General features: G+C 40.1%; 1 protein-coding gene across 1 annotated transcript in view; it reads left to right on the plus strand.

Annotated features, from left to right (window-relative positions):
- The first annotated feature begins 340 nt into the window (after positions 1-340).
- The window catches only part of FBXL5 (F-box and leucine rich repeat protein 5), a 46,181-nt gene continuing 18,822 nt past the window's right edge, over positions 341-27,699 (plus strand). Inside the window, exons 1-5 of the mRNA XM_081332398.1 lie at positions 341-519; positions 11,282-11,497; positions 12,087-12,182; positions 14,290-14,479; positions 14,869-15,051. Coding sequence (XP_081188524.1) covers positions 436-519; positions 11,282-11,497; positions 12,087-12,182; positions 14,290-14,479; positions 14,869-15,051 — 769 coding nt within the window. The 5' untranslated portion in view covers positions 341-435. The remainder of the gene's footprint in view (positions 520-11,281; positions 11,498-12,086; positions 12,183-14,289; positions 14,480-14,868; positions 15,052-27,699) is intronic.

Here is a 27,699-nt window from a genome sequence, read left to right on the forward strand (position 1 = left end):
GTAGGAAAACACTCTGCTTTATGCGGGACACGGGATAGACCCCAAAACCAGTCATTCTGCAAATTGCATAACTGGCCATTCATAATTTCGGCTTCATGTCTGCCAGGAGGTCATGTTAGATCTCCTATAAACTTGCCACCTGGCTGAAGAAGCGTATTATTAGGCTGTCACGCAATGCAAGACACTCAGATTACACGCTTCCCAGCTCTACAAAATGCCTGACTTGGTCTTTACAAGGCGTTTAAAAATGGCCGCTTCCCGGCCCAGAAATGCCTCTCTAGTAAAAGGCGCTCGCCTCCCTCCACGTGATGGAGGATTGGGGGTGTCGGCGCTTGCGCCGCCTCCGCCCGGGACGCGTGCGCATAGTAGGCCGCCAATGCTCGTCGCTGGAGCGCGGCTGAGGTAGTGAACGTCGCTGTCTATGGGGGAGAGAAGATGGCTCCCTTCCCGGAGGAGGTGGATGTTTTCACCGCCCCGCACTGGCGGATGAAGCAGCTCGTTGGGCTCTACTGCGACAAGGTAGGGAAGGGACTGAGGGGCGTTGTGGAAGTTGTTGCAACCGCCGCCTTATTTCAGGCGCTGCGACACACCCCCGTGCCTCGGCCTCGGCCGGCGGGATGCACATAGTGCGCCTGCGCATGAAAGGGGTTAACTGCGCTTGCGCAGTTGGATTGCTGTCTTGCGCACGACGTAGTTCTTGCTTTTCTGCTTTTAGAGATGTTGATTTTTTTTCCTTTTAATCCAGGAAGGAAAGGTTTATTCTCCTGTGGGGGGAATAACTGGCCAAAGGTCTCTGGGTTCCCCCTCCTTGCCCATCTCTTTAACCCCTAGTTGTCATGGCTTGTATTTGTTGATTCCTTTAAGAGAGTGTTTTTCAACTCCAGCAATTAGAAAGGGTCTTCAAACTTGGCCCTTTTATGACTTGTGGACTTCAACTCCCAGAATTCCTCAGCCAACGTGCCTGGCTGAGGAATTCTGGGAGTTGAAGTCCACAAGTCATAAAAGGGCCAAGTTTGAAGACCCCGAATTAGAAGATGGGTCAGCTTCAGCTCCCTGCTGGATGATTCTGGGAATTAGCAATGGCAATAGCATTTAGACTTATATACCGTTTCATAGTGCTTTACAACAATCTCTAAGCGGTTTACAGAGTCAGCATATTGCCCTCAACAATCTGGGTCCTCAATTTATCGATCTCATATGGATGGAAGGCCTGAGTCAACCTACGACTGGTATTGAAGTCCATCCATCTTCAGTTAAGAAAGTCCTTTAAGGAGTTGAAGGTGCAAAGCTATACTTGCCTGTTGAGGTAGACTGAGTTAAATCCAGAGGCAACTGAAGTGGTTGCTCCCCTCATTTGCTGGTTGCTGCCTTATAAGCCTTATGAATGCAAGAGACTTCTTTTTCCAAATTGTTTGTATTGCCGTATTTTTCACCAGCCTTCAAAATCATCTTGCTGCTGAGGCTTACAATAAAGATATATTAATGCATTATTTTATCATACAGTCCTGGACTTATCAGCAACTGCAGTCTGAGCACTGTTTGTGTGAACCTTGGGTTTGGGATAACAATAAAGCAGCATCAACCATCTTTCATAAACTAATAATATGTATGAATTTACACACTAGGAATCTACTCGGTTGAATCAATTTGGTAGTAACTGCTACTTTTATTTAGTTATGTTTTTTCAAGTAGTTTTAAAAAGGCATGGGCATGAGAACTAGACATTTGAGATCACATGCTGCTGGCATACAAATGAGCAGCTTAATCATATGTTTGCTTAATCATATGTTTGCTCTTCTCAACCCATAAATTTCTGAGCTAATGAAAGTTTCAGGAATCTGAAAGAATCCAGGATGGCAGAAAATTGGACTGTTGAAAAAAATCTGTGTGTAATTGAACTTTTGTTTGGCACAAGTATTAGATACAAAACAGGGCGATTCAACTGAATATGAATTGGTGTCAAGCATTTAATGGATTTTCTCTCCTGGTCTCTTTTTGTCATTTTTTGCTGCAAGTAGTAATGACCTTAAACTTAACGTTCTTATCATTTTTCAAGACCATGACTGAATGCAGAAATTGGAAGAACAGAATACGAGCAATCCTCTGAAATCTGTGGCTGTAATTAATATATAGCACATGAAACATGATCTCTTTATTAACATCCATTAAAATCAATTTGCAGAGCTAAAAATTAGACATTTGGACAGAGATAGAAATTGGAAAAATTAAGGAACCAGTTCTTAATCTATAAAGGAGTTTTAGGTTTGAGTGATTCAGCCTTTCTGCAGATGGAAATAATGTAGCTGGAGAAAGACATATTTGTACCATAATCTGGTTTGTCCTGATGAAGTAGATGTAGTCTGTAAAAAGTTATATTCTAAGGGTTTGTTTTTCTTGAAGGTGATAAAGGATTATTTTGTTTTGCACTTACAGATTAACTTGGTTAAGCAGATAATATTCAGTTACTGTCAGAATCCATTTATATCACATTTCATAAATGTATGGTTAGAATATTGTGCCTATACTCGGGATTCTGCCATCTCTCTGAGGGGGGGGGAGAGGATGTTTATTCAGATTGCAGTAGGCTGTTTTCAAAGACCAGGAAAGCTTTTGATTTGGGGGGAACAGAGGGAGAGAGAGAGATCTGGGTTGCATCTGCATTTGAAACTGAAAGGAAGAAAGCAATAACAATAAACGCAAGAAGATTTCTCTTTCCCACGAAAGGGCCTGACACCTAAGTAAATGATGTGAGCGTGATGAAATGGATTTGAGGGGAGGGGGTTGAAACGGGAATGCTTTATATAGTATCAAAATGTAACTCAATGTCAGATCCCGTCTTGTATTGCCACAACCGATCTCATCCTAGTAAACTTTTCCTTTTGGACAAACTTGGATCCAAGAGTTCGTATTTCCTAAGATGTGGATGGGGGTGGGTCCTGACAGTTACATTGTATTTTGACATTATTATTAGAAAGGTGTTAGATTTTATATCTGACTTTAAATATCTGTCTACTTATTTAGAGGAGGTATGAGTCTACATTTTAATCTATAGTACAAAAGAAGGATTACTAGACAGTCCACAAGACATTTATATTTTAAAAGAAAATTATGAAAGGCACAAAGTAAATTCCAGATATTAGACCCTGTCAGGTCCCCAAATCCTTATTGTTTTCCCTGCATATGTGCTCTTGTTTGGGGCCTGTCATTCTGCTGAGGGGGGGAGTTTGCTTTCGCTTGGGATAACTTTTGCTTTCTGCTTTTCCTCTCCTGCCTCTATCCACTTGAGAAAAGACTGTTATGCATTCCTGGCCACTTTCCTTCATGACCAGAGACAAGCTCGCCTGACCAATAACCAGCCAAGACACAGTGAAGGCCTTTTGTTTCGTTTATTGCAATAAGTGGGGAGAGAAGCTATCAAAACTTGGTTCCCTCCAAAGTTTCAACCCAAAATATTCCCATTTTTGTAGGTCCCTGGCCCCGGCCGCACATCCCTCCTCTTTCCCCATTGGCTGAGGTACTATGAGGTTACACTCTTTCCGACCGCCTCCTACATATTTCCTGCTACATACTAAGTCATACATCCCATGTACATTAAAATTAAGTGATAATTTATGCAAGGTGTGTCACTTAATATTAATCAACTAATTGCACATGCTTAGTTGCTTGAGTTCTAGCCCCCTTTTTGTGACCTCTTAGAAAAAAATAGGTTCTTTCCTGTTTTACTAGTTATCTTTTCTTACAGGTGTTTTTATAGCTTGTCTTCTTCCTTTCCCACTCTTAAGACCCAGCTAATTTTTGCCTACGTGTTTCACTTAGCATCTTTTCTTTGTGCTCTCCTTTCCTGGTTCTCATCTCCATTCACCTAGTAAATTTCCACTGCAGCGTATTCAGTTTTAAATTTCTCTTTCAATATTAAAATATTTGAAGACCTTTCATTTGCTTCTATCAACTGTGTCTCCCTAATGAGGGAGACAACTATGGAAAAACGAAACTGGAGAAGACCTTGAGATGCACGTCAACTGTGTCAGTTACTCAAACATTGTACCACTTGTGGATTGGCTGGATTTCAAATGGACACTATGACTTTGGTGGGAGGAGGAAGATTGCTAGGTTAACTATATCATTTAACAGGCTTTTCTTCAGATCTGCTAAGCTTGTAAGCCGCCCTGAGTCTTCGGAGAAGGGCGGGATATAAATGGAATTAAAATAAATAAATAAATAAATAAATAAATAAATAAATAAATAAATAAATAAATCTCACCTTGACTTCCCTACTATCACTAACCCCTAATAAAAGTTCCTTTTGAGACAATGCCTGTTTCAGGATTTCTGCTTTCTTGGGTGGTTAGCTGAGGTGGGTCCTTACAGAAAGAGTCACTGAAACTAAAGTTAGTTTTACTGTGGCAATAGCAAAGTATGCTTAAAGTTAAAAAGGCAGTTGAAAATAGTACCACTTAATTTTTAGGAAAAAATATTTAGGTATGGTGAGAGAGAGAAGGGAATGACTGGTTAGCACCTTTTGGTAGACAAAGCAGGATTAAAAAAGAAACCAAACCCTATATAATATGCTTCAGGAAAGAGAATTATCTGAATTGTATTTGGAGATTTTCAGTCATCCAGGTCATAATTATCCCAATGGTGCTTTCTCTGCAAGAAGTCCAATTGCCTCATGAAAAAACACATTTGGGATCTGAGTTGCTTGTTTGTTTGTGCCTTTGATCCAAGGAAGAGTTCCTCTGCTCTGTAAAAGCAAAAGGGGACCTGAGATCTTTGGAGTGTTGTCTGTCAGGTATCACTTTGAGGATGCCCAAAGAGAAATTAATGTTTTAAGTTTTGTCCTCTTCTCCATTCCTGAAAAAGAGATTAGGTTTTCCATTCAAGGCACTGTATTTCTGGATACAGTAAACTGCTTTGCTTTTCTGCTGACTTATATCCTGGGACATGGTCAGGCTTGCACAGTGACTTTCTAGACTTGTCCACCCATAAAAAAGAAGCTGGCTTACTAAAACACCTCTCTTAGTTTGCTTAAGATTGTCTTGTGCTATGTATGCAAGGAACCTTGATCACAGGTGTGGGTCAGGGGTCAGCAGCGTATACCTCAAAAATCATCTTTGTCATAAAATTAAATCTGTAATGAGGAAAACCTGATCAATATGGAGAAATATATATTAAGCTAATATAATTGCAAAAGTTCTCAGCTTTCAGAATTTTATGTTTTTGTAGAGATGCGTTACTGAACAGTACACTTAAATCCTGTTTAAGTTTATTGAATTGATTTCTAGTTTGAAAGAGTTTGTACAGGTAGGATGGCATGTGGAAGTACTTGAATGAGCAGTTTCAGCACAAATAAAATTGATATTGCTGATGGAGTTGCGTGTAACTCACCATCATCAAAACACAAACATAGAAAGTGGAGGCATAGAGTGTGCCAGGCCTTAAAGGTCACTTCTATCACCTGAAAAAAACTTTTGTTGTTGTTGTGCAATGTAACTATGAAAATCGCTAATAATAGAAAGCAATGTGTGACTTTCAGTTTGCCGACGCATCCGCTATGGACGCTTGGAAGACGGCGCTCATCTTCCACGTCCAGTTTTGCATTGCTGGGGAGCCCTAAAAGGGCCAAAAAGTCACTCTGGAGAGATGACCAGCAACAAGGGGCTTTTGCAGAAACGCAGGGGAGCCGCAACTCTCCCGTTAGTGCCTGTGTTCCCTTCAAACCAGCCAGTCAGTAGGCTGCAGACAGCCAAAGTCACACCTACCATCAGGCAACATTAAAGCAGTGTGGAAAAGACTGGGTGAGATCTACCCCTCTTATATTCCAACTTTTTTTTCTACCTAACTAAGCTGCTTAAGTACTGCCCCCCCCCCGTGGAGAGGAAAGGGGGACTTTAGCCCGCCCTCCAAAAACAGTGGCAATTGAATTTACAGGGGAGATTTAAAAAGAAAAAATGTTGAAAAAATAATTGGATCTCAACTAGAACTTCATTTAAAAAAAAACTTGTGGACTAAAAGCTTTTGATTATCTACTTTCTACTTCCTATTCTTATTTGAAAGTTTGGCTTTGTTCTCCTAAAACAGAAGAAATAATTGAAAAAGAATTTCCTAAACACTTGGGGGACATCTTGTGGCTAAATCTGAAATTGCAATCTGTCACTCTAAAAAAAAAAAAGAAGAGACTTGGCTGACACTTTAGAACAGGGCTTTTCAACCTTTTCACCCATTGTACCACTTTTAGGATAAGGCAATATCCGAGTACCACCAGTCGCCCACCAAGGTGTCAAAAACATGAGCAAAAAAAGGGGAAAAAAGAAAGTACAAATAGTCCTCGATTTACAACAATTCGCTTAGTGACTGTTCAAAGTTACAACGGCACTGAAAAAAGTGATTTATGACCACAGTTGACTGTTGCAGCATCCCTGGGGTCATTCGGATGCTTGGCAACTGATTCATGCTTATGATGTTCACAGTGTCCCAGGGTCATGTGATCAATGGCTGGGGAGGCGTGGCCAACTCATCACTCAGGTTGCGGGATGCCTATGGGGGGGAATCCATGGGTCTCTGGTGGAGGGGTGGGACTGGGGTGGGTGCCTTTCCTTCCCTCTCTCCTATTGTCCCTTCTTTTTTTCCTTTCCTTCCCTCCCTCTTTGTCCCTTCCTCCCCTTCACGAGAAGTTAGAAAGTCTCATGGAACTTTTTTTTTGTCCCACAAATGTGTGGTGAAGGTTGAGAAGTGAATAGAGAAACAGAATGCAGCTGAAAGCAGGTTAGTAAAAAATGCTTTTTTTCCTTCATTTTTTTCCCAGTGCTGTTCAACCCATACTACACATACCACTAGCCAGATGCTCGTGTACCACTAGTGGTACGCATACTGCTGGTTGAAAAGCCCTGCTTTAGAAAACAAGATAAGAGTAACCTTGAGCACCAGATGTGAGAATCTACCATGGAAGAAATGCAAAAACTATTTTTTTCTATGATGAAAATAACCTGCCAAACTTACCTAACCCTAACCCTAACCCTTACCAGCCAGTGATGAAATAAAAGCTTTTGGAAAAAAGCTAAAAAGCGTCTTGGATAAGCAAACCCAAATTTTGACTACAACCAGTGCTTTTTTTGTAAAAGAAAAAGGTGCCGGAACTTACACATGTCATACAACCCGCCTTGCCTACCCTACAAGGTTCCATCCAAAAAAGGTGCCGGAACTCCATTCTGAGCGTTCTATGACAAAAAAAGCCCTGACTACAACTAATAAACTATTTGTACAGAATATAACAGAAGAAGTTGAACAAGCAAATATTTTGACAGAAGATTTAACTACTCAACAAGTACAAATAAGAGAAAACTCGGGGAAAAATCTGACAAAAAGGATGGAGGAAAAAACCTGCTACATAAATCAGAAGGAATTTGAAGATCAAAATGAGAAACAGATGGAAGAAAAAATAGACAGTCCAGGACAACTACGCCAAGAGGAGAAAATAATGAGAAGATTTGGTAGTTCTGCCAGACCCCTCAACCCTCCAAAAATAGAGTTTGGAAGGTCCACCTCAACATGATACAATAGCACAAGAACTCTTCGATGACTCTGTAGCAAGGTCATGGAAAATGACATGGCAAAGAAAAAAAGCCAGAATAAGATTGAAGGAAGAATGGAATGTGGACATATCTAAGAGGCCTAAAATAGAATATATCTAAGTAGATAGGATATGTAGTTTGAATATGAGAGATTGTTATGACCTGAAGATAAAGAAAAATGTTGGCTAATTAAAACTTAGATGTATGAATACCAATAGTTAAATTGAAATATTGAGTTGTTTATAAAGGTTAAATGAAGGTGACTAAGATATATATATATATATATATGTTAAGAGTGATGTAATGTAATTAATTTATTTGGATGTAGTGATAAGAATAAAATTATAAGCCTAAACACGAGAGAGCAGATATAAAGGAGAAGAGAGAGAATGTATTAAATGCTGAAACAGGAGAAATCTTGGTTATTGAATCTACAATATGTGGAAATTACAATGAAAATAAGAATATTATATTGTACTACTAATCTGTTGATATGGAAATGAGATAGAGAAGATGTGTATCTGGATTACTACATATTGGAGAGAATTGTGATGAAGTGGGGTCACTTAGAAATTTGGAAATGATAGGTTTTAATTGTTTAACTTGAATATTAATGCAAAACTAAAGCTGGGAAAATTTATAAGGTGATTATGGTTTAAAGATTGAATGTTAAAATAAATAATATATATATAATTATTGACAAATGTAAGAAAACTACTAAATAGCTGATGGATAGAATAAGAAGTATTGTCAGAATCCAGTTATATTTCATTTCTATGTATCTTCTCTGATATAAAAACCAATTTTTACTATCTCCTGGATTCCGTCATACTCCTAAGGGGGAGAGGGTACGCATGGTTTTTTTTTACTACTTTCACTTCCTGTATTCACTACAAAGTAACCTTTTGTTGATTCACTTCGGGTCTGCTAACCATAACAATGTGGCCATCTGCCTTTCATCCTATGCCCCTCTGAACTTCTCCTCTTTACCGGCAGCGAGGCAAAAGGAGGGGGGAGATGCAACACCTGGGATCTGGTTAAAGAGAGGGTTGAATGATCGTGCCGACGGAGCTGGACTGATGTTATTTTTCCTGGAGTTAACACCTAGAAAACTGCCGGTTTGAATCGCCCAAAAGAACTGTGGGGTGGAGGGCTGCTTGGAAACACTTTAAAACATTGAATGGTGGGGGGATCCCTCAGATCCTGTCTAGCATGCCTACTATCAATTTCTCTTAATAAAAATTCCTGTTGGAAGAGACCGTTTCCAAGAGTTCTGTTTTCTTAAGATGTAGATTGAAGTGGGTCCTTACAGGTATGTTAAGTTAGATAAGAGACAATATGTATTAAAGGAAAAAAGAGAGGAAATATTGGCTACAATAAATTGGAGATTTGTAATAACATACATCTGTATGAAATGGAACTATTGTAACCCAGACACCATGTTGCTTTTCAAAGATATAATTGTAATATTGGAAAATTAATATAATTTTTTTTAAAAGAAAGCAATGTGTACATGGATTTAACTTTTTGATATGTCCATGTTCCAAAAATGAGGGTTTGGTGATTTGTTCCATTTGTTAGGCTTCATAAAACATTTGACAGGATTAAATTTCTATGAAGATTCTCAATCATCCAGGTCATGATTGTCCCAAAGGTGCTTTTTCACGAGGCAACAGGACTTTCTTTTTTCCTCTTTGAAGACATTTCGTATCTCATGCAAGAAGCTTCTTCAGTTCTTCAGAGCTGAAGAAGCTTCTTAGATGAGAAGCAAAACATCTTCAAAGAGGAAAAAAAGAAAGTCCTGTTGCCTCGTGAAAAAGCACCTTTGTGATTTGATAGAACTGTTTCACAAAGCATGTTGGATAGATGAACACATCCTTCCCTGAAATATTAAAGTAGCCAAGTCCTCTGAAAAAATTGGGGCAGCAGTTTACCTGTTTACTTGTGAGAGTAAGCAAAAAACCCAATTTATTTCACTGACAGTTCCAGTGAAAGAAGTGTTGGAAAATATTGCGCTTCAAGCTAAATAAGTAATTAAACTTGCTTTTCTTCAACCATCTGTATTAAACTAAATATGGGCGCAAATAAAACACTCAATTTGGAAGATTGTATTGGTTTTGGTAGTAGACCTGTTGACAAGATACAGCTATCTAAAACAATTGCTTTGGAATTGCATTGTTTCAGCATTCTTGGGATTTTGGGGAGCATTAACGTAATATGGTACATCAAGCTGAGTGCCATTATACCAGCTAAAGAATTGGCCAAATGGATAGGTGTTTTTAAAAAGTGTGTTGTTTGCCATAGTGAAATGTATGTAAACTTCTCCAGTGTCACCAGATAGCACTACAGTGGATTGGAGTGAATCTATTAGCTATATTCCTTCAAACATACTTAAAATTATTGGTTTTTAAAAGTTCTATAAATTAAGGTACGGTACCTAATTGATCAAACTGCAGTTGCTCATGATGGAACTCTGAATACGTCTGCATAATTATAAACTCGATAACCAGGTACCTCTAAAAGTGTCTTCTCAGAATACATGGAAATAACATGCCTTTTTCATGTTCAAAATTTATTTTGAATACATAAATTATACTTATAGCATATAACAGGGTCTTCAAACTTGGCCCTTTATGACTTGTGGACTTTAACTCCCAGAATTCTTCAGCCAGGCACAGATTGAATAATATCTTTCAAGTGAAAGATTAAGTATTTCAAATGAAAAGTCTGCAGTCCTAGTTGAGAAGACTTAATCATAATATCTAGACTGAAAAAATGTTTTAGAATGTTTGTTTATGACCATGAAATACTGTTACTTTTTTTCATTTTTTAGTGTTTGCTGAATGTTCTGCTTTTTAGCTATCATGAATGCAAAAATGTTAAATAAAGTAAATGTTTGTGGAGATTCTCAGTCATCCAGGTCATAGTTGTCTCAAAAGTGCTTTTTCAGAAAGCAACTGGACTGTTTTTTCCTTGAGGAAGAAGAAAACATTTCACTTCTCATCCAAGAAGCTTCATCAGTTCTGCTGGTGGGGGGATGGAATATTGGTACTGATATTTGAGACTGGATGGTGGGGAGATGGAAGGATAGGTTCTGATAGGATGGGGGATGGAATGGAAGAATTGTCTTTCTTAGCAGTCGTCTGGTCGTTAGTATTCTGTCTGAGAGCTGTTGAGGCCACTTGGGGGTTTATCTGTACTAAATGGCCTCAACAGCTCTCAGACAGAGTGCTAACAACCAGATGACTGCAAAGAAATACAATCCTTCCGCCCCCCCATCCTATTAGAAGCTATCCTTTCATCCCCCTACCATCCAGTCTCAAATATCAGTACCTGTATTCCATCCCCCCACCAGCAGAACTGATGAAGCTTCTTGGATGAGAAATGGAATGTTTCCTCCTCCTTCCTCAAGGAAAAACAATCCAGTTGCCTTTTGAAAAAGCACCTTTGAGTTAAATAAAGTACTTTATATGAATTAAAATTATAGATAAATGTTATTGAAGTTAAATCTGATTTTTTCAGTATATAACATATACATTTAACATTTAAAAATAATACCTAACATAATTTTAAGCAGAGCTGGATAAAACTTCAGAAGTTGAAATTTAGTTAGGAATTTATAGTTGGTGAATACCTTCTTAGAATTAGTTTCTTAAAAATAAATTCAAAGAAAATGTAAATATCTAATGTGCAATCCTCTGTTTTTTTTCCAGCTTTCTAAGACAAATTTCTCCAACAACAATGATTTCCGAGCTCTCCTTCAGTCATTATATGCTACATTTAAAGAGTTTAAAATGCATGAGCAGATTGAAAATGAATACATCATTGGTTTACTTCAACAACGTAGCCAAACTGTATATAATGTACATTCAGACAATAAGTTGTCAGAGATGCTTAGCCTCTTTGAGAAAGGGTTGAAAAATGTAAAGGTGAGTTTGTTTGATTTTTGGCGTGGGTAAAATCAATTGATTGAAGAATAGTCCTAAGAAAGCAGTGTCAATATTGCATGTGGATACTTAATTATAAAAACAGAGACTATCATTTTCATTTATACAGTTTTGTGAAGGAAACTTAGTGTTTGTTTGCTGCTGTAATATACTCAGAAGAGAACATAGTTAACATAAGTTAAGATATAACTTTTATCCAAAAATGTTGAAATTTTCCTTTGATTTCTAAATTTGGTGAATGTGCTCTTAGCTCATTTAGTTAAGCCACAAGAAATGTGTAAAAAAAATCCTTTTTTTGTGTGTTCACTTTGATAGCAAACATAACTTTAAAAAAGCAAACGTCTCAGTGCTTCCCAATTTTGTGTATCTGATAGATTAAAATTAGAATTGAAAAAGGCGTGGAGTAAATTGCATTACTAAATATTTGAAACCCAGCTCCAATATTTCTTTATTTTTGTCTTAAACGTTTTATGCTCTAATACTTTAAATGTAAAGTATTATTTAATAAGTAGATCATACATATTAATACTTGGCACATAGTTCTATGATGAATTTGAATACTAATTTTCAGAATGAATATGAGCAGCTCAACTATGCGAAACAGCTAAAGGAACGATTGGAAGCTTTTACCAGAGATTTCCTTCCTCACATGAAAGAGGAAGAGGAGGTGAGTGATTTGAGGGAATGATTAAATGTTTTGAGAAATGTTTCCTTTATTTTTAACATTTGGAGTGAATAGTATGTAGTCATCATTATTTTTATAAAAAGAAAGGTTTATGTGTTAAAAGAAAATGCTGCTTCATGATTTCTGCCCTTTCTTGAATGCACTTAATAAACTGAGAAGGTAAATTCAGCTGAAAAAATCTTGGGGTTTCAGAAAACTCATCCCTAAGTCCTGTCCTTAACCCCATGATTTCACAGTATGAAATATTTCAAGTTCCTTGTGTTTCCTTCTCAGTCTCTTCTGTGACATTTGAAACCATTTTCCTTTGTCATTGGATTGGTCATTTAAATTAAGGAAAACCTCCACAGTGACAGCAGAGAGAGCTTAAACTACTTGTGTACATAAGCAGATATATTGTTTTTGTAAATGGGAGCAAAATAGAATTACCTTCCACCAATTTATGAAATGTTAATATAAAACACACACAATTTTAAAAATTCTTTTAATTAAGTTAAGATAATTTTTGGGGGGCCTTTAATGCTAATTAAATTTTACAGTCTTCATATAAAAACTAGACTCAAAATATATTTCAGAGTTGTTAAGAACACATATTACAAATGAAAGTTCTGTAAGACCCAGCTGCCTTCAGATGTTTGTTTCTTGTACCCTGGCAGGATTTAAAAAATATTCTAATAATAAAGGTTAAATCATTCCAGTATTGCGGTCCAGAGCTGGAATTTATACTAGCAGACCCTGCTAAGCAAAAGAACAGCCCGCATCTATTTCTTTCTCTTTTCCCCATCTTACTCTGGGTAGTCCACTGACAACTGCTAGTATGGCATAGTTGTGCTGTTACATTGATTTTAAATAAGGCAGGTGTATGTGTTTGCCAACACTTCTCATTTTCATTGGACTGCATTACATTTTTGGGACAGAACTGTAGATAAATATTTGATTTATTCATTTGTGTGTTGCCTCTTAAAATTGCTACAGCTTCCAAGCTTGGCTTCAAAAGATTAAAAGTGGTCAATGTTTATTTAACTACAGGTAGTTCTTGACTTACAACACAATTGAGTCCAAAATTTCTCTTGCTAAACAAGACAGTTGTTAAATAACGTTTGCCCTATTTTACAATTTTTCTTGCCACAGTTGTTATCACTGCCATTAAGTTATTAACATAGTTGCAAAGTGAATCTGGCTTCCCCATTGACATTGCTTGTCAAAAAGTCTCAAGAAGTGATCACATGATCCTGGGATACTGCAACCATCATAAATATGAACCAGTTGCCAAGCATCTGAATTTTGATCATGGGGATGCTGCAATGGTTGTAAATGTGAAAAACGGTCATAAGTCACTTTTTTCATTGTCATTGTGACTTTGACAGTCACTAAATGAATGGTTTAAGTTGAGTACCTGTAGTTGAGTTCTGATAACATTAGAAAATTGTTTATTCATTTATTTTATATAGCCATCCATCTCACATGTTACTCTGGGTGGTATACAATAAATGTTTTGAAATGCTGCTCAAAAGAAATGAGTTGACCTGAACTATTTTTTTAAAAGAGTAACATTTAATATTTTTAAAAAGATTAGAACATACTTTTAAGTGAATTTTTAATATCTCTCCAAATACTAAATCTGCAAAACTCTGTGCCCTGTGATACCTGCTTACATTCTCTGTGTTTGTGTGTTTGTGGTATGCTTGTCATGGTAGTATAAATAAAGTATATTATTTTTTAAAATTTGCACATTAGCATTTTTTGAAGACTTAGATGTAACTGGGTTACATGAAAATGTGCTGAATTCTCGAGATATATTATTTTTAATAATTTTTGCTATTTTGATACTATTCATGTTGATATGTATAGTTTTTCCATTTTTACATGTTTATTATCTGTCAAATAAGTTTTCCCTTTGAAATCAGCTTTGATCATTAGATTTGGATTTTGTGGAGCAAACATGATTCCTGAATTCATCGTTGTTGTTTTTTTAAATGTAAAGAATATTTGTAATTCACCAAAAGCCCATAACTTTCTAAATGTAAGGAAACAATGTAGTGTATAATATGTTAGAACTGATGTTCAAATAGTGATCATAGTTATCCCTTAGGTTTTCCAGCCAATGTTGATGGAATATTTTACCTATGAAGAACTGAAGGACATAAAAAAGAAAGTAATTGCACAACACTGCTCACAGAAGGAAACTGCAGCAGAAATACGTAGAGGGATTAGTCTGTGGAATCAAGCAGAAGAACTCCAGAAAGTTTTTAAATATTCTGTGGATGAAAAAGCAGATCATGGTAAGCCCTTAAACAGTGGTGGGATTCAAATCCCTGAACAACTGGTTCTCTGCGTGGGTGCAGGCCTGGGCCTCCGAGGCCTAGAACAGACTTCCGGAAGTGGTGTGCTGCATTCAGCTGGTTCTCCAACCTCAACAAAATTTAGCTATCGGTTCTATCGAACTGGTGTGAACCACTGAATTCCATCACTGCCCTTAAATTGAAAGTAGCTGTGAATAAATAGCTGGATGCATAATTCCAAAAATAGCCTTTTAAAAAAATCTCTCCCCCCACCTGTCAACAGCATTCTCTTTGCCACAGTTCTAGAAGTGCCTCTTTAGAGTTGAATTCTGCTAAGATTGACCAACTTCTCAAGCATTTGTGTCTGTAGAGTGTCTTTTGTTTTTCAGAAACTGAAGAACCAGGACAAACCACCAGCATTGTTCATCTGCCTTCTGAGGTGATGCTGACTATTTTTAGCTACCTTAGCCCTCAAGAATTATGCCGATGTAGTCAAGTCAGCACCAAATGGTCACAGTTAGCGAAAACAGGATTTCTCTGGAAACACCTTTATCCTGTGCATTGGGCTAGAGGTAAGAGGCTGCGCACTCAACCTTTTTTTAGCACCCTAATTACCATTCCTAGTAATTTGTAGTTATTTAAACTTGATTAAAAAAACTGCTATGACTAAGCATTATTATGTTGTACAGATGAACTAGTTGATTCATGTACAGCAGCGTTGAAAAAGTAGATTTATACTTATTTACCTTGAGCTTATAGTCGTCACATTGTACGCACAGTCATATGATTGCAATTTGAGTGCTTGGCCATCAGCATGCTTTTTTGCATAGTTGCAGCGTCCTATGCAGGATCACATTTGCAATCATCACAGCTGGCTTCTAACAAAGTTAACAGAAGCCAGCAGAAAGTTACAAGTCATAGTCACATGACATCACTCTTCATAACTGAGGAATTTGCTTAATAGCTGCAGCTGTATCATGTGGGTCATATGATGGTGCACTGAATGACCATGTCACATAGCTGCAGTTGCCAGTCTCAGTTGCAGTTGTTAAATGAGGATTGCCTGTATTTCCTTTGTGTATCTCATTGTTTAATGTTATCTAATTGATCTAAATTATGCTCAGCTTGCCGGATGTCTGCCAACCACATTTAACACTTCATTCAATTTCTTTTCTTTTTCTTTTTAAATAAATCTTTATTTACATTTCGTGTTAAAAACACACCATACACCAACAAAGACAAAAAAACATTTACAATATACAAAAAATGAAGAAATCGAAAAATTGAAAACCATTTCAAAAATTTCAAATTATATCTACTTCTAAACTGACAATTATATTCCACTCATTAAATCTCTTATAACTATCCAACTCCAAAGCTTATTCATTAACAAAAACTATATCACTTCATTTTTGACCAACCTCCAAGCCACCCTCATTTCTTTAATCTTTTATCCATCCAAATATACCATTTATTCCATGATAGAAATGCTGGTGTCTCTTCTTTACCCTTCAACTTCTTGGTCAATGTGTCTGCTTCTGCACAATCAAGTATTTCCTAATTATAGCTTCATCCGGCGGGGTATGATTTGCCTTCCAAAATTGAGCATACCCCATCCTCGCCGCTGTTAAGATATGTAAAACTAAATACCATATTCCCCTCTTAATATTTCCAGGTCTGAAGCCAAGCAGATACGTCTCTGGTTTAAGATCAACTAAACACTATCCTCTATCCATTTTTGAATATCTAACCAATATCTAACCACTTCTGGATATGTCCACCATAAGTGATAATATGTGCCAATCCCTTTACCACACTTCCAACAATTGGCTGACAGTCCGGGGAACATTTTGGAAAGTCTAGCTGGAGGGAGATGCCATCTATAAAGCATTTTGTATATGTTCTCCTTATATGACGTGGAAACCACCAGCCTCATATTAATCCACCAAATCTCTTCCCATTTCTCAAGTGGAAGTGCATAACGAAAATTCTTCCCCCAGGCAATCATCACATCTTTTACCACCTCCTCCCCTACTACCCTAGTTAGCAACAATTTATAGCACTTAGATATCATCTTTCTAGACCGGGATGCCTTGCGCACAGTCACTCATGCACTCGTGACCTCCCGTTTGGACTACTGCAATGCTCTCTACATGGGGCTGCCCTTGAGGACTACTCGGGAGGCTCCAGCTGGTGCAGAATGCAGCCGCGCGAGTGGTGGTGGGGGCTTCCCGATACTCCCATGTAACACCTCTACTCCGTGAGCTGCATTGGCTTCCGGTTGTCCTCCGGGTAAGATTCAAGGTGCTGGTTATGACCTATAAAGCCCTAAATGGCATGGGTCCGGGTTACTTACGGGAGCATCTGCTGCCGGCATCAACTTCCCTTCGTCCAGTGCGCTCCCACAGAGAGGGCCTCCTTAGGGTGCCGTCGGTCAAAGAGTGTCGACTGGCGGCCCCCAGGGGGAGGGCGTTCTCTGTGGGCGCGCCAGACCTTTGGAACCGTTTACCGGTGGAGCTCCGGACGGCTCCCGACCTTCGCTCCTTCCGACGTGACCTAAAAACATATTTATTTGAACAAGCCGGCCTGGTCTGATGGGTTTAGGGGTATTTTAACGTTTTGTATTAATCTATTGAATTGGGCTATTGTATTTAATATTTTTTTTAATTTTTATATATTGTATTTTATTGTATTGCCCTGTACACCGCCCTGAGTCGTTCGGGAGAAGGGCGGTATAAAAATTAAATAATAATAATAATAATAATTAATAATAATAATAATAATAATAATAATAATAATAATAATAATAATAATAATAATAATAATAATAATAATTTTATTGAAAAGTTTTACAATACATTTTTTTAAAAAGACAAAACCCCTCCCAACCCCCTCCACTCTCCCCAACTCTCCCCAACACCTCCCTCCCCTCCCCCTCCCCCCTCCCCGACTTCCCAGAGCTCAATACAGGATATAAAAATACAAACAATCATAGTCTACCTTATACAAACAACAATAAAATATTAAATCTATCGCACTTTAACTCTTATAAAATAACTACAAGCAATTTAAATATCACATCAATACTTATTCAAATGCTAGATGAAACTTTTTAGTCCCATATTTATTCTGGATATAATCAATCCATCTTCTCCACTCCACAATATATATCTGTTGCGACTGATCTTTCAAGTACGCTGAGATCTTTGCCATTTCCGCCAGATTGGAAACTTTTAAAGTCCATTCTTCTATAGTCGGCAGTTCTTCCTTCTTCCAATATTGCGCTACTAAAAGTCTCGCTGCCGTAATTAAGTTCAACATCAGCTTAGTGTCCACAACAGTAGTATCAGTAATAATGCCCAGTAGAAACAATTGCGGACAAAACTTTATCCTTTTCTTGAATATCTTTTGCATGTTCCACCAAATTTTAATCCAAAAAGCTTTAACCTTTTTACAGGTCCACCATATATGAAAATACGTTGCATCTTCACCGCCACACCTCCAACATTTGGGCTGGCAGTTCGGATACATACTTGCTAATTTTTTAGGATCTAAGTGCCACCTATAAAACATTTTATAAAAGTTCTCTCTTAAATTTTGAGCCTGCGTAAATTTTACATTTCTCACCCAAATCTTTTCCCAAGTATCCATTGTAATGACTTCTTGAAAATTCTGAGCCCACTTTATCATACAATCTTTAACAAGTTCTGTCTCTGAATCAATTTCTATCAATGCAAGATATATCCTTTTAATATGTGCTTGACCTTGATCTCTAATTTGTTTTACCAAATTTTCATCAATCATTGAAAAACCAATTTTCTGGTCTTCCTTCCACCTGGCCTGTAATTGCCCATACTGAAACCAAGTTTGTACAATCTTTTCTTCTCTTAAAATATTATATGGCTTTAATTGCCATACATTCCTTTCCAAACTTAAAATTTCCTTTTATGTAGTCACATCATGTTTAAACCCAACATTTATATTTTCTATTGCATGTTTCGGTATTGCCCATATAGGTATCTTATAATTTAACTTGTGTCTATACTTTTTCCAAACTCGCAACAGAGCATACCTTAAAACACATTATCCACCTTCTTATCATACAATAAATATGCATGCCAACCAAATAACAAATCATGGCCTTCAAGATTTACCGTATTTTCCGGCGTATAAGATGACTTTTGAACCCCTGAAAATCTTCTCAAAAGTTGGGGGGTCGTCTTATACGCCGGGTCGTCTTGTACGCCGGAAAAAAAACTCCGGCGCGGCTCCGGGACACGGCTGGGCGGGAGCATCGGGCGGCTCTCCCCACGCGAAGGCGGCGCTGCCCGTTGGCTCTTGGCCTGAGGGGAGGGCCTTGTGCCCACCGGACTCACCTGTCACCAGCACCGCTCTCCCCCCCGCGGGGATGTGCTTCCGCCGGGCGGTGCTGTCGGAGACAAGCCAGCCTGGTGGCCGGGATCGGAGCTGCGCGCCAGACTAAGAGGCCGTTTCGTGAGGCGAGAGGGTGGTGGGAGGGGGGAAGGAGGAGGAGTCCCCAGACGTGGCAGCTCTTCCCGCCGCCCGTGGAGCGAGGTCGGTGTCCTCATCAGCCGCCTTTGCCTTGGCCAGAGGGATGCAGGGTGGGCACTTTAAGAGGCAGGCAGGCGCGGCGTCCCAGGCGGGGCATGGGCGCGGCAGTCGCTCTCCCGGTTTGGCAAGTTTCCCAGCAGGTGACCGAAGAGTAGCCTCTGCCAGCGCTTACTCCAATGCACTGCAACTAGGAGTGCGAGCCGCCGAGGACAGGAGAAGCAGCCGCTCGGGCGCATCAGCGTAACCGAGATGAGCCAGCAGGCAGCCGGGATCGGAGCTGCGCGCCGGTCTAAGAGGCCGGACTAAGAGGCCGTTTCGTGAGGCGAGAGGGCGGCGGGAGGGGGGAAGGAGGCGCCATGAGCAGCTGCTACTGCCCGCCCTGCTTTTTGCAAGCAGGCTTCCAGCAGCGGGAGGCTCTGGGATGAGCTTTGGCACGTCTTCCCTGTGCTGTGCTCTGTCGGTGGCTCAAATCCGGAGTCTCAGCCTCCCAGCTGATCAGCGGAGCAACGAGCGGCTGGCAGGCCAGGTAGCCGGGTTGCTGCACGGATTCCCCCCCCCCACTTCAGTTGATTGTCGAGCCCGGGGCTTGACAGCCGCTCCTGCTCAAAAGGCAGGGTTCAGCAGCCGCCGAGGCGCTCGTGCGGAGCTCTCCCAGAGCTGCCGGGCCAAACGGGGACTGGCCTCGCCTGCTCTGCGCCAGAGTGGTACCCGCAGAGGCGGCCAAGGGCAAGCAGGGCAAGGCCGCTCCTGCTCAAAAAGCAGGGTTCGGCGGCCAGCGAGGCACTCACGCGGGGCAATGGGGAAGAAGCAGGCTGATCGCCTTACAGGTACCTGGGACTCTGACGCACTTTCCCGGCTCCCACCCCCGCCCGGCCGGATGGTCTCGCCCGGGCCCGAACGTTCCATCCACGTGCTTCCGCCTCCCTCGCTTCGAACCAATGGAAGCGGCCCGGGCTGCGCCGCGCGCAGAGCGGGCGCGACCATTTCGGAAGGGGGGGGGAGGGAAAGGAGGAGAAAAGTCCCACAAAGCGAAGCGCCCCAGCAGCGTAGGAAGAGTGAAATTAGCCTGAATCACGGGGGGAGGCGGGGCAGGGCTGGCTCCGAAGGGGGCGGGGCTTCCCCTAACCACGCCCACGTCCATTGGCTGCCGGAAACAGCAAGAACAAAATAAGTTTTTCTTTCTTTTTCATTTTCTTTCTTCCTTCTTTCTCTCCTTTTTTTCTCTTTTCCTTCTCTCTCTCCCTCCCTTTTTCTTTTTCATTTTCTTTCCTCCTTCTCCTCTCCTTTTCCTTTCTCTCCCTCCCTCCCTTTCCATTTTCTTCCTTCTTTTCCTTTCTCTTTCCTTTCTCTCCCTCCCTCCCTTTCCATTTTCTTCCTTCTCTTTCTCTCCTCCTTTTCCTTTCTCTTTCCTTTCTCTCCCTCCCTCCCTTTCCATTTTCTTCCTTCTTTTCCTTTCTCTTTCCTTTCTCTCCCTCCCTCCCTTTCCATTTTCTTCCTTCTCTTTCTCTCCTTTTCCTTTCTCTTTCCTTTCCCTCCCTCCCTCCCTTTCCATTTTCTTCCTTCTCTTTCTCTCCTTTTCTTTTCTCTTTCCTTTCTCTCCCTCCCTCCCTTTCCATTTTCTTCTTTCTCTTTCTCTCCTCCTTTTCCTTTCTTTCCTTTCTCTCCCTCCCTCCCTTTCCATTTTCTTCCTTCTTTTCCTTTCTCTTTCCTTTCTCTCCCTCCCTCCCTTTCCATTTTCTTCCTTCTCTTTCTCTCCTTTTCTTTTCTCTTTCCTTTCTCTCCCTCCCTCCCTTTCCATTTTCTTCCTTCTCTTTCTCTCCTTTTCGGGGCCATGTGTGCCCTGAAGAAGCGCTGATCAGAAGTCAATCTGCTTGCTGCACTACAAGTCACTGGGGAGGGCGGGGCCTCGCTTTGCGCCTGCGCGCGCCCTCTGTAGGGTTCTTGCAGGCCGCTGCCAAGCAGCATGCTTTCCGGCAGCAAGTGAGCTGGGAAGGAGCGGAACGCGGGGGGAGGAGAAGGTGCCCAGGAAAAGCAGCCACACCGAGAGGCTGCACGCCCAGTCCAGCTCCATGAGGGGCAGGGTGGGAAGCCGGCCGGGAAGAGGGACCGGGAGCCCGGGCCGAGCGCGCCTCGGCCGACAGTGAGAGGGAAGCGCACGAGTTCTAAAGAGGCTGCGGGCGGAGCTGCCCCGCCCTGCGCCCAATGGGAGAAGTTCAAGGCCTGGGGGGGGAAGCAGGAGGGGCGCCGGCCGTGGCGGGGTGGCGGCTGCCCTCCGGCGCTGCCTGCCGCCCAGGAAACACTGCGCCTCAGGGGCCGGCAGAAGCGCGGGAGCAGCGGGAGGGCCGGCGGGGCCAGTCGGGCCTTCGTCTCCTCTGCGACGGGCAGGGCATGTAAGTATTTTCTGGCGTATAAGACAAAACCTTGAAAAACTTATTAAAAGTAGGGGGTCGTCTGATACACCGGGTCGTCTTATACGCCGGAAAATACGGTAGTAATCTTACTTGTGTTAAATTAAACCAGGGGTCAGCAACCTGAAACAGTGAAAGAGCCACTCGGAACCGGTTCCCTCACAAAAGGAAAAACTGGGAGCCGCAAAAATCGTGTGCACATGCGCATACATGCGCGCATGCGCAGAACAGGGTTTGACTGAAGAGTGGAGCCAAGGTGAGATATGCACCTACCCTGCATATTTGAATTGATTGGTTCAACTTTTTTAGTCCCACTTTTTTTTTTTGGACTGCACATGGCAGAGGACTGGGAGCCGCAGGTGACGGCTGAAAGAGCCGCATGTTGCAGACCTGTGAATTAAACCAATCACTTATCGCTGACAAAGCAGCAGCTTCATAATATAATTTAAAATTAGGCATTTTAAGACCACCTCTCTCACGCGTATCCTGCATAATCTTAAATTTAACTCGTGGCCTTTTCCCTGCCCAAACAAATTTATTAATACCTTTTTGCCATTCCTCCAAGTTTGAATGCTTTTTAAGTATAGGTATCATTTGAAATAAAAATAAAAATTTTGGCAAAACATTCATTTTCACAGCTGCAATTCTTCCCAATAAAGATAATTGTAATTTTTTCCAACTATCTAATTCTTTTTGTACTTTTCCCCATAACTTTTCATAATTATTTTTATATAACTTTACATTTGAGGGTGACAAATATATCCCCAAATATTTAACCCTTTTAACTATTTCAAATCCCGTTAGCTCTTCTAAAACAGCCTTTTGTGATACTGTCATATTCTTAGACAACATTTTAGTTTTTTGTATATTAACCTTAAATCCAGAAACTTTCCCATATTGCATTATTATCTCCATCAATTCTACAACTGAATAGTCAGGCTGAGTCACTGTAACAACCAGATCGTCTGCAAACGCCCTCAATCTATAATCCTGGTCTCTAATTTGAATTCCCTTAATTTTGTCCGAGCCCCGTATTTTAATAATATCTCCAATGTTAAAACAAATAATAAGGGTGACAACGGGCACCCCTGCCTTGTACCCTTTTCAATGTTACATACTTCAGTCAAACTATTATTAACTATTATGCGGGCTGTTTGCTTTTGATATAATGCCCTGATTGGTTTTAAAAATTTATCCCCAAATTCCATTTTCTCTAATACTTTCATCAAAAATTGCCAATCCAATTGATCAAAGGCTTTTTCAGCATCCAAGAAGATCAACGCTGCAGGGATCTGATTGTTTCTTTCCAAAAATTCCAACAAATCTACTATATGCCTCACATTGTTCTTCATTTGTCTACCACTTATAAACCCAGTTTGTTCACCATGAATTACTTGTTGCAATACCCTCATTAGTCTGTTAGCTAAAACTTTAGCAAATATCTTGTAGTCCGTGTTCAAAAGTGATATTGGCCTATAATGTTTTACTTGGGTGACATCCAGGTCTTCCTTCAGAATCAAAGAGATAAAAGCAGTTTTCAAAGACGGAGGTACCCCTCCTCCCATTTGAATTGTCTGAAACAATTCCCTTAATGGCTTCACCATCTCTAACTGTAAATTTTTGTAATACACAGCAGTCAATCCATCCGTACCTGGCGCTTTGCCCACTTTCAGTTGTTTAATTGCTGAAAAAATTTCTTCCTCAGTTATCAATTGGTTCATCTCTTCCTTTTGTTCTTGTGTAAGAACAGGAATATTAGCTTTCATCAAATATTCATCAATATCTGCCTCACTAATCTTATCTCTAGCGTACAACTTAGAATAAAAATCAACAAAGGTCTTTTTGATAAGACTCTGCTGGTACACTACCTTACCCTTGTGTTCTATTCTATCTATATTAGAAGCCCTTTGCTTCTTCCTTAACCAATAAGCTAGCCATCTACCTGGTTTATTGGCATTACAAAAAATATTATGTCTAACATACCGTAAGTTAGTTGCCACTTGATCAGCCATCAAGTTATCAAACTGTCCCCTTAATAAATTAATTACCTCTTTAATCTTCCCATCCGATGGATTCAAAATTAAAGCCTTTTCTTTTTCCTTAATTTCATTCTCTAATTCTTTCCTCCTAAATTCCAAGTTACGTCTATATTTGTTGTTCAAATATATTAATATACCTCTCATATAAGCTTTACTAGCATCCCAGACCATTTCAATAGAAGTACCTTTATGCATATTAATTTTAAAAAAATCCTTCATCTGTTTTTTACACTCTTCCACATTTTCCTGATTTCTAAACAAATTTTCATTTAAACGCCAGGAGCGCCTATCCCTATTATCTTTTTCTATCTCTAACCATACTGGACTATGATCAGACATAGTTCTTGGACAAATCTTAATCTTCTTAATCCTAGAAAAAAAGTCAGTAATTAATATGAAGTCAATCCTGGAAAAAGATTGATGCCTGTCGGAGAAAAAAGTATAGTCCTTTTCTTGCAAATTTCTTTCTCTCCAAATATCTCGCAATTCCAAATCGTCCTTCATCTCAAAAAAAGATTTAGGCAGTTTAGCATGACTTGGGGTACTTTTAAAAAAAACCCCTTTGTCCATTTGTACATCCAAAACGCCATTCCAGTCCCCCATAAAAATACAAGATTTATAATCCCACTGAGTAATCTTGCTGTGTAATAAACTATAAAAGTCTGCTTCTTGTTGGTTAGGAGCATATAATCCAACCAAAAGCGTTTTCTTGCCTTCTATTAACAGTTCAATTATAACATATTTTCCTTGTTTATCTGCTTCAATTAAAGCCGCTGTCAAAGTATTCTTAACATAAATAACCACTCCATTTTTCTTATCAGTTGCAGAAGCAATAAACTGTGTGCCCAACCTTGAGTTTATCAAATACTTTTGATCCGTGGCTCTAATATGTGTTTCTTGTAGACAAATAACATTCTTAATTTTTTTTAAATATTGAAATACTTTCTTTCTCTTCTGTGGTGAATTTAAGCCATTAACATTCCAGGTTAGAAACTTTGTCACCATCTTTCGCGACCTGAAGCTTTTGGAGCGCTTCTTCCAAAATCACCTGCACTCTCTTAGGTCGCGCTCCTCCCACAGCTTCACTATAAGTAAGTTTTGGAGGTGCCATCATGACTTTCTGCTGTTCTTGTTCTTGCTCTCGTCTCATTCGTCTCGAGGCAGCACGTGTCATTCTCTGATCTCTAACCACCTCCGATGATACTGAAATTTGATCCACTCCTGTAACTTTCTCTTTCATCTGCGTTGTTCCTTCAGCACCTTGTAAATTCTCACTGCGTGATTGAGACTCTCCCTCACCATTCTTGTTTGTAGATTCCAAAAGTGGTATGGGGACTGCTTTTAAAACATTGGTATAAAAATCACGTGCCTGCAGCACTGTAAGAAGACGATGTCTCATGCCTTCATGCATCACCACCATACCCACTGGTATCTCCCATCTGAACTTAATATCACGTCGTCTTAATTCTTGTGCCAAAAAAGCAAATTCCTTCCTTCTCCTTAGAATTCTTGGAGGGATCTCTTTTAAAATCAAAACTTCTTGTTCAGCAATTGCAAATTTATTATTGTAAAAGGCTTGAATAACCTCATTTCTAATTGCTCTCTTTGTAAAATAAACCACCACATCTCTAGGTAATTTCCTTTGTCTTGCAATCCATGAATTAACACGGAAAATTTTGTCTATATCCTCCATAATTGCTTCTGCTGGTCGCTCCAAAACACCTTCCAAAGCCTCAGAAACTATTTTTTTCAAATTTTCTTTAGAATCCTTTTTTAAGCCTCTAATTCTCACAGCGAACTCCATCTCACGGTACTGTACCAAGGTCAAATCGTCGTCAATTTTATCCACCACATTTTCAGTCTCTGTCATTTTTGCATCTAATCTGATATTATTTTGGCTGAGATCTTCCAGTCTCTCATCCAGGCACTCTATACATACAGCCATGCCTTGAAATGCAAGTAAGATGTCTGCCCTCATTTCAGTAAACCTCTCATCCATAAGATCAACTAGTTGTTGAGATTGCTTTTTCAAAGCCTCTTGCAAAACATCCTGCAAATCTTTAACTGTAAAAGTAGGTGCAGGTGCAGGTGCAGAGGGGGGGGCATTAAGGCTTGTAACGAAGATTGCTGCACCGGAGAAGCCCCCGCACTTCTAGGAACGTTTGAAGATTTGGCAGCCATTTTCACCCACTATTGCCTGCTACGCACTTTCACTTTCATCAAACTCCACAAAGTCCACCGAGTTAAAGATCATAAATTCACTTTCACCTGATTCTCCTATATCGCTCTACCTGCATCCAAGTTCTCTAAAGTTCTCTCTTGCTCGTAGGGATGGTTGCTCACGCCCTGCTCTGCTCCAAAAGCCCGGAGCAGAGGCGCCCCGCAGTCCGGAGCAAACTCAGGCTTCGGGGGGGCTCAATTCTTCAGCCGCCAGAATTTTAGCTCTGGCGGCCCCGGAGAGCTCTACCCCTACCTGGGCGCTCACCCCCTTCTCTTCTCCCGAGGAGCGGGCTTCCGAGCCGTCAAAACAGCTGATCGGCGCTGTTTTCGGCGGCTCTACGGAGACGACGGGGCTGACAGCCAGAATGGCTGCCTGCGGCGAAGCCTTGCCACCCGGAAGTCAATTATTATTATTATTCTTATTATCCCTTTCTCCGGACCCAGCAGAATCTTATCTAATTCCTGCAGATTCAGATAAATACCCCTTCCTTCCTTATCCTTCTTATACCTTGACTGAATCTGCAGGTAGGCCCACCACTCCAGTTGAAACCCTTGCTGAGCCAGATCTTGTCGCGTTTTGAGTTCTCCCTCGCTATCTAAGAGTTCTTTGTAAGTTGGTCTTCTTCCCTTCTTGAGTAGGGTCGGATGGGTCAAGGCTTCCAAGGTTGATAACCAACATGGAATTTGCACATAGTACTTGGCCCTTATCTTATCCCAATTCTGAATCAGTATATCCCTTATGTAATGACGAGTAAACTGTTTGCTTGGAGGAGTACCTTCCCGCCAAAGAGCAGCATGCCATCCCTGCAACAAATTGAATCCTTCCAAACTCAACAATCGATTATTCCTTAAACTTATCCATTCCTTGCCCCAAACTAAGAGGGCAGCCTGATAGTAAAGTTCCCAATTTGGCAGGCCAAGGCCCCTTCTTTCCTTAATTTCTTGCATCATTTTTTCCCAATCCTGGGCCGTTTCCCCTGCCATACGAATCTAGAAACTACCCCCTCTAACTCTTTTAAAAATTTCATCAAAAGTTTAACTGGTGCTGTCTGGAAAAAAAAAATTCCATTTCGGCAAAATATAAGATTTCACTGTGGCTACCCTTCCTAATAATGACAACTGTATCCTACCCCATTTTCCCAAGTCCATTTTTGTTTGTATCAGTAATTTAGAATAATTATCCTCCCTAATACTTGAACATCTTCCCGTCAACCAAATTCCTAAATATTTCACCTTCTTCACGATTTTAAACCCTGTAATGTCCTCTAACATCTGTTTACTTCTATTCAAAAGATTTTTCGTTAATATATTCGTCTTATCTTTATTTACTTGTAGACCGGCCACATTTCCAAATTCCTCAATCCTTTTTAGTAATTCCATGCTGGATTCCAGAGGGTTTTCCAAAACAAAGACCATATCATCTGCAAACACCTGCAGTTTATAAATTTGGTCTCTTATCTGAAGCCCGGTAATCTCCTCATCTTTCCTTATTATTCTCAATAGGGGTTCTAAAGTTAAAATAAATAAAAGTGGGGAGAGTGGACAACCCTGCCTAGTGCCCTTACAGATATCAAATTTGTCAGTTAAATTCCCATTTATCAACAATCTCGCTTCCTGCTTAGTATAGATTGGTTTAATCATATTACAGAATTTAGCTCCAAACTCCATATGTTCCAACTGACACATTAGGAAATCCCAATTAACCCTATCGAATGCTTTTAGAGCATCAATAAATATTAAAGCTAATTGTTTATCTGGTCGGCTTTCATAATACTCCAGAACATTTAATACAATTCTGAGATTATCCTTTATTTGTCTAGTGGGAAGGAACCCATTCTGGTCTGTATGTATGAATTGGTTTAAGTAATTTTTTAATCTATCAGCAATTATTGTCGCAAATATTTTATAATCTGAATTAAGAAGGGATATTGGCCTATAATTTTTAATATGCTTCAAAGGGGAGTCATCCTTAGGGATCAAA

The sequence above is a fragment of the Vipera berus genome, assembly GCF_964194415.1.
Source record: "Vipera berus genome assembly, chromosome: 7".
NCBI classification, from domain to species: domain Eukaryota; kingdom Metazoa; phylum Chordata; class Lepidosauria; order Squamata; family Viperidae; genus Vipera; species Vipera berus.